At 48.0% G+C, this 8,135-nt stretch overlaps 1 protein-coding gene across 5 annotated transcripts in view; it reads left to right on the top strand.

Annotated features, from left to right (window-relative positions):
- The first annotated feature begins 6,623 nt into the window (after positions 1-6,623).
- Positions 6,624-8,135, top strand: part of NCKAP1 (NCK associated protein 1) — a 349,694-nt gene continuing 348,182 nt past the window's right edge. Inside the window, exon 1 of one of the 5 annotated variants that reach the window (XM_029605940.1) lies at positions 6,624-7,042. In XM_029605940.1, the coding sequence (XP_029461800.1) occupies positions 6,935-7,042 (108 nt within the window). In that variant the 5' untranslated portion in view covers positions 6,624-6,934. The remainder of the gene's footprint in view (positions 7,043-8,135) is intronic. The other 4 variants (XM_029605939.1, XM_029605941.1, XM_029605946.1 and 1 more) reach the window with 4 other exon arrangements.

Genomic DNA, 8,135 nt, shown 5'->3' with positions numbered 1-8,135 from the left:
ATAGGACCATACTGTCGGACATATTGTGTTCATCAATAGACACATCTGCTCCATCAACTTCTAAATATGACCCTCTGGCAGGAACACACTGTCTTGCTTCGTGTCGAACCGAACACCAAGATTCTTTAGCAACTGAGATGGCTAAAGACTGCTCTTGGCCAGGTTCACCACCCAATCTAGCTCCTGTAACAAGGAGATTACCTTGCACGACACCCGAAGGCTCTCTTCCAGAATCTTGGCCCGAATCAGCCAGTCCAAGTACGGGTGGACCAGAATCCCATCCTCTATCAGCACTGCCGCCGCCACTGCCACCACAACCTTGAAAAATGTTCTGGGCACGGTGGCCAAACCAAAAAGTAGCACTTGAAACTGATAACAACTCTCCAAAACCGCGAAGCGCAGAAATAGTTGATGCTCTAGCCGGATGGGAATATGCAAGCATGCCTCAGACAATCCAAGGATGTCAGAAACTCCTCAGACTGCACTGCCATCATCACTGTGCACAATGTTTCCATGCGAAAACAAGTCAACCTTAAATGATGATGGTTGACCCCCCTGAGATCCAGGATGGGGCAAAAAGAGCCCTTTTGGGCACAATGAAATAAATGGAATATCGGCCCATATTTTCTTGAGACGTGGGCACTGGGACCACAGCCCTGAGACTGAGGAGTCTTGACAACATACACTCAACTGCCTACCTCTTCTACCAGGAGTTGCAGGGAGATGCCATGAATACGTCCCGAAGAATACTGTGAAATTCCAGCGCATATCCATCTTGTATCACCTCCAGGACCTTCTCGTCAGACATGATTTTGACTCATCTTCGATAAAAGAGAGGTGACCCTCTAGCTCCTGTTCCTGGGGGTGGGTCGGCATACCTTCACTGGGGGGCTCCACTCCCCAAGCCTGCACCCTTTTTGGGCTGTCTGGGATGAAAGGACAGAGACCTACCCAATGGTCGAGCCCTCTGAAAGGCCGCTCCTCTTTAGGGTCAAAAACATTTGCATCCCCTAGTATGACCTCTCATGCTAAAGAAGCACAGTGTGTTTCTTTTCCTCCAGTAACTGAGGAACCTGGGATTCATCCCACTTATTGGCCATTTTCTTCAGCTCACTCCCAAGCAAGAGCGAGCCTTTAAAGGGCAATTTCGTTAAGGTTAGACTTGGAGGTTGCATTGGCCGACCAATTTCTCAGCCCTGATGCCTGGCTACTATTACCAAAGCCATCCCTCTGGCTGTGGTGCGGACAAAAAGGCAGCTGCTGGTTCCATCACTGCCCAGAAATTCACACCAGATTTACCGATCTCCTGTGAGAAGTATACAAGACCAAGCCAGCAGAGAACAAGAAGAAGCTATCTGCAAAGTCATTGCCATTGCTTCAAAGGCTTGGACTCAATTCTCCTATCATGGGAAACCTTCAAAGCCGCTCCTCCCTCTACGGGAATAGTCGCCTTCTTGGTGACGGCACACACAAGCGCATCCATTTTTGAAAAACGTAATTGCTTTCTTATCCCTGTATCCAGGGGGTACATCCTTCCAAGACACGCCTCTCTTTGAAATTAATTTTCGGGGCACTCCATTCAAGATCATTCAATTTTTAAATGGCCTCCATAATCGGGAAGAAACATGAGGCTTTACGCAAAGAAATCAAAATGGGATCCTTCTTCGGCTCAGACATGGTTTCAGCTCCAGAAACTCCCAGCATCTTCAAAGTCTGGGAAATCAGAGCAGGTAACTCATCCCTATGAAAGAACCGCCACATAGTTCTATATGGCTCCAATCCGAGAGAAATTTCCCTATCCTCCAAGAAGTAAGGATCGGCTTCATCATCCGTGCCATCTGGATCCCTATTGGGAAGGCTGGCAAACGATCTAGGCATACTAAGACACTTAGCCGCAGTACTACGTGTCCAGGATTTCACCACCTGTGACTCTGACCTGGTAAGATTAGTCGGGGCCTAAGGACTAGGCCTGAAAAAAAGATTGCAGTCCTTGAAAAAAATTCCACCCAAGAAAAGGCAGAGAGATCCATTGCAAATCCAGGGGGCACCTGTCCTGTGTCTACTCAACTACCTTCCCCCTCTGATGAACCAGTTAGGGGAGCTCCAAAGTCAGGCGAACCTTCTGGCATTTCTTTACCCAAGCCTACATCAGGTTGGGAAGAACCAGGCTTAGTAAAATCAGATGAAAGCAATTTCCCCTGAGCTTCCAAGCAGTGCTGACACAAGTTAGAGGGAACGCCAGGTTGAGATGCCTGAATATGACAAGCAGCACAGAGGGTAAGATGCTTAGGTTTCTTTGCTATAGGCGCCATCAGTTTGTCAGTACACTCTAACAGGCAACTGAGAAGTGTGCGTCCAGCTGATTCTGCGCTGCAAAAAATGACGCATACAACCCTGTGCCTCTGAGCGTCCAAAAACTGAGCTCCCACAAGGCTGCTCAGATTGTGCGCTTAGAGAAGCGCATGTGTATAAACGCTCAGATAGATGCCCCTATCACTGGACGCCCAACCAGGCGCTCAACTAGGCACACAACTAGACTCACAGCCAGACACACTTGCACAAACCGATGGAACTGGAGGGCAGCCTAATGCGCAGGAATAGTACATGAAAAGCCACCATGGCCTACCATGCGGCGAACAAGGAAAACCTGAGAGCGGGGCCTAACCAAAAACGGCTGCTCAACCTGCCAGACTGCCCATGGTCCCCAAGTGCCTCCGGAGGTGGAAACAAATATCGGATCGGTGCACCAAGCACTGAGACCGAAGGGAAGAGGAACCCTACCAAAAAAACACAACAAAAAAACCCTCCTTCTCTGCTTTTCTTTTTTTATATTCTTCTTTACCTGAGCTAGGCCCATCCTGGCTGAGTACAGAGTCTGTCTCTGGCTGCTGGGGGAGAGGGCATATATCTTCACCACCTCACTCTGTTTCCTGCACCCACTAGCCTTTCAGCTCTTTTTTTTTTTTTTTTTGGGTAAGTCCTCGCTGGATGAAAACCAGCTATTGGACCAAGGCACTCAACTGAGGGAGGGACCATATGGTATCACTACAGGAGAGTAAGGCGAATTAATTTTCCTTCTTCTTTTCTCCTAAAAATTTTAAGCAATCCCCAGTAGGGAGATGCACAACTGCCATCTGCTGGAGACAGAGAATACTGGCAGGTTGATGTCACTGCAAGGGTATATATATAATGTGATATCAGCTTTGCTTCATCTCCATCTGCTGGTGCATAACCCACTTGTTCTGGATCCACCTGTCCAATCGCTAAGAAAGAAATGATTTAAAATTCATTGCCATGGCTTCAAAGGCCTGCTTAAGAACGGCTTCAATCATCATATCCTGAACATCCTTTGGATGATGGTTCACTTACTAACAGCGCACACCAAGGCATCAACCTTCAAGAATAGTAACTGATCCCTTGCCTTTGGGTCCAAGGGTATAAATCCGCCAAACAGCACCCCCCCCCCTTTTTTTTTTTAAAGAGAGAATTCCTCTCAAGATCAGTCAACTCTTGAATTGGTTCCAGGAGGAGGAAGAAACGAGATGCCTTCCACAAAGTGACCAATATGGGATTTTTCTTTTGTAATCCCGTAGCGTCACCTGCGTCCACTCAGAGCATTTTCAGCACCTGAGACAACAGACCTAGCAACTCATCCTTGTGAAAAAATGGAGTAGAGACTGATATGGTTCCAAGTCAGGTGGAATTTCTCCCTCTTCCAGAGGTGTGCAAGCCAAGTCCCCACCTGAATCATCCGACAGGTCATGATCTGCATCCTCAACAACTCCAGGGGCAGCCTCCCTTCAGCACTTGCCCGAAGTAGATGGCAATCGGGACACCCAAGAATGTGACCCCTTCTTACTGGGCTGCTTCCCCTCCACTAGATGCCCTTTCAGAAAGATCTGCAAGCCCTGGAAAAATTCTACCCAGGAAAAGGAGGATGGATCCATACCGGGGGCCCACAGGCTCAAACATGGCACTCTCTGATCCCTCCATTGGTTATGTCTCTCCCTTTGGGAACAAGGGGGAAGAGGAACTGTCCACTGTATTGCCTCCTGCGCCTCCTCCCTCCAAGTCCACCATAGGCTGAGGGAATATCCCAACAATTGGCAAAATCCCCAGTGAGCAAATCACCTTGAGTGCCAAACAGTGCTGACAAAGGTGAAGAGAGAGTGATAGCCCGATTGCCCTTAAATAGCAAGCCGCACAAATAGCAAGCCACTTGAACTTTTGTCCCCAACACCATTTTTCTACACGATCTTAAGTGGTCTCCTGCACACACACCAATGGTGTCCGGGTGTATCCGCACAATTACAAGCTCAAACCTAGTTCACAATTATGCGCACAAGTACCTGTGCTTGGGTGTGCCTTTGGCAAGACACTACCATGCTGAGAGCACATATGCAGGCACCTGAGCATGCAGGAATGAAAAACCACTTACCGCAGCCTACCACATGGCTGACTGAACTGATCTTGTAATGAGGGGCCCAGTGAAAGCTGCTCAACTCACCTCCACTCACTCCCCAGAGAAGTGAAAGGGAAAAAGATAGAAAACTCCGAGGGAGAAACAGACTTGCAAGGAAAAAAAGAAGGGGGACCTAACACTTCCCTCCTCTTTTATTACATGGGCTGAGCCCCTCCCTGGCTGAGAGCACAACTGGGTTTCCGGGGGAGAGGGTACAAGCCTTCACTGCCGAGCACTCCTTTGGATCTTATTAAGTCTACTCTTGGCCAGGCCTCAAGACAAACTGCTCAACTCAGAGAGGGACCGATTGGGTGTCACCTCAGGAGCTCAAGTATCTAATTTTTCTTATCTTCTATCTTTTGATATTCCTTTCTTCTTATTTTTAAACATGAGCAATCCCCTCAAGGGAGCTGCACATCCATCATCTGCTGGAGACGGAGAATACTGGCAGGCTGATATTGGGGCAGGGCTGTGTCAGTGACATGTCAATTTTACTCTGTTTCCCTCTGCTAGTAGGAGTGCATAACCCGCTAGTGTGGATTGGCCTGCCTGAGTGCAAAGAAAACTAATGTTCTATCTTTTTCAAATAGCAGATGCTAGCACTATGTATAAAGCTACATCAGTCAGACCTGCATTTCACATGATCAAGTAATTCCAGTTAAAGATGACAAGTAACTCATGGTCATTCTGGAGTTGTGATGCAAATCTCATAGAAATAACTGGCTGTATTCCTCTTTTTGTGTGTGTGTGTGTGTGTCGGGGGGGGGGGGGGGGTGTTATTAATATCACAATCAGTCTACTCAAGACTTACATGTCCAGGCTTTTCCCAAGGATAATTCTTCAAACAGTAGCTTTACATTTAATTTTATCTCATTGCTATAAGCTACTTGGTTCAGATACTCAGAGGGTTAGCTGTGTTAGTCTCGTGAAGCATAAAAGACATGAGGCAGGTGGCACCTAACACTATCCTAAAAAGCTCATGCCTCAATAAATTGGTTAGTCTATAAGGTGCCACCTGTCTTGTGTCACATAAGCTACCTGGAACACTGAGTTTCATGGAAAGCAAATGTGTTTCTAGACATTACATTCAGAATAGTTATTTTTTAGGTAACATTTTGCTTATTAAAAAAATGCCCCTCTATCCCCCAACATTTATAGTAGCCATAATGCCTTCTGAAGAGGGCATTTACTGCAATTAATAGAATGGGGTAAAAAAAAAAAAGTTTCCATTCTTCCACACAGAGCAGGATAATAATTGCTAGGTAATGCTGTACAACTCAGGATCATGCAGCTGTTTACTATCGCTGTTATTGCAGCCCAGCCCTGTATTTTGGCTCTCAGCTCCTCACAGGGGATGAGAGCGACAAGAGAGCTCCCCCCTGAGCGGTGGCTCAAAGGCTAAGAATCGTTAACTACAGTGGCAACTGCGCTGGCTAATGAGAGAACCTACAGGAGCAATACAATCAGCCCCGGGCTTTTATCTGCTCTTGCAGTCCTAGAATGTCAAAGTCTATTTAAAAAACACCACACACACAAGATTGAAAAGGTGCATTCTCAGACTACACAAAATTTTTTTAAAGGCGTTCTTTAGCTCCAGCACTTCCTCACTCTCTCTTCACCCCCCTCACCTTATCCTTCTGGAAACCCCAGCCAGCTGCCCCCCTCTCCGGTCCTCGAGCTGAAAGTGTTGTTTTCAGCAAATCTTAGAATCTACCTCATCCTCCTTACATTTCATCAAAACCCGTCCATAGAATTCTCCACAGAAGGACGAAAACAATCTCCCCCATAAGGCGTTCTTTTATTTTCCTTCACCTAAGAACCCCGAAAAACAGTTTATAAAAATAACCTAAAAACCAGGACTGGGTCACCTGTTCCTTCAGATCTGGAGCCAAATGAGCAACACCACCTGGCTCCATGTCATAAGGTAAAAGGCGGCTCAGTCCAAGTCTTTCAATGGCCAAAGCCGATTTATCCCTTCCTAAAGGCCCGTCCCAGCGAAACGTGCGAGGCCAACAGAGGATTCTAGCCCCTTCTCTATCAGGATGACCAAGACCGGAAAAGCTGTGCCTTCTCCCTCTAACCTCATCCTCTTCTGCAGGGACCGAGAGGGGGCGCGAGAAGCCGGCGCGTGCGCGGTGGCGGCGGGAAACCGCCTCGCTTTGGGCCGCGGCTGACGTAGGCCACGCCTAGGACAGCTGGGGAGTGGGAGTGAGCAGTGGCTGGCGGCGGCGGTGGTGGTTGGAGTGGAGACGCCGCTGTGGTAGCAGGCAGGAAGCGGTACCGGTGGTGGGGGTTGACGCTGCGGTGTATTTTGGCTGCGCGCTTCCGGGGCTCCCGGCGCTCGTGAACCGCCTGCTTTCTGTATCTCTCTCTTCCCTTCCCCACCCCCCCCCCCCCCCCTCCTCCTCCTCAGCCTTCCGAGCCCAGCGGCGGACTCCCGGGCGTTCCCCCGCTCGGCGCTGTCGGGGCGGTATGTCGCGCTCGGTTCTGCAGCCTAGCCAGCAGAAGCTGGCGGAGAAACTCACCATTCTAAACGACCGGGGCGTCGGGATGCTGACCCGCCTGTACAACATCAAGAAGGTAACGAGGGGGCGGCGGTGGAAGCGAGGGGAGGCTGAGAAATGCGTCGGGGGGTAGGGGAAGCCGTGGCTTCCGCTGGGCCCGGCCCGCCGGGGAATACAGTGCAGCCCGTAGGGAGCATAGCTTTGGGGGACTGGCGGGGGAAGGGCCTGATCTCTCGGGGAAGACGATGGGCGCAGGAAAAGGCATAATCGGGCTGGCTGGTTGGTTGGTTGAGAATGGGTGGCTGGAAGGGGTGGGGGCCCTATCAACTCGTCATTCCGGGGCCCTTTCAGTTTCCGGGATTCCTGGTCACTAGGAGCTGTCGTGACTGCTGCCCACTCTCCCAGGGTGTTGCTGATGAGGGGATTCGCATTTGTACACTTCATCTTCTCTTCTGATCAATATTGTAAACAACTAAACATGCCTGTGAAAGGTAGATTTGCTGCAGACCTTGCTAACAGTTTCTAGTTCCCTGCCAACCTCCGTCGCGTTTTAGTGATAGGAGAAACGAATTAGTACTGATGTTGACGGTGGTTCTGTTTGTCACCTCAGAATGTCCTACCTTGGCGAATGCCTGCTTGAATGAATGAGTGGAATTTTAATTGAGCAGTGAAAATATTTTTGTCGAGTATTTGTCCATATCCATCCATGATCTTTTTTTGATTTTGTATGCACGTGTGTAGGAGTTGTCACCCATTCTGAAAAAAATTCAAATTACTCTCCTCTAATGTACATGTTCCTGCCATAGGGCGATGTAGGGAAGGCTGCAAACTCTAAGAAGATGTTTAGCTGTGCAGTTTTGGGTTTTCACCATCAGCCAAAGAATAGTAACTTATTTTTCTCATTTTTGTGTGGAGGAAAGGGTAGTTGTAGTCTGGACAAACTTGAATCTGTCATAGGATATAACTAGAGATTAGTATTGTTTACTGTTGGGCAAGATTTCACTGGAAAAGTGACATTACTTTTGTAGAAATGAAGGCTAAAAGATTTTTCTTATAGTTTTTTTTTTTTACCTATTGGAAAGATTTTAAAACTTTTTAAAAGTTCTCACATTTAATGTTCATAAATTTCTTAGTTTGATTATTGAATATATTTACTCAAATCATTGAAA

The sequence above is a fragment of the Rhinatrema bivittatum genome, chromosome 6 (assembly GCF_901001135.1).
Source record: "Rhinatrema bivittatum chromosome 6, aRhiBiv1.1, whole genome shotgun sequence".
NCBI lineage: Eukaryota > Metazoa > Chordata > Amphibia > Gymnophiona > Rhinatrematidae > Rhinatrema > Rhinatrema bivittatum.
Note: the sequence above shows the minus strand (reverse complement) of the source record. Positions and strands in the feature narration are given on the sequence as shown.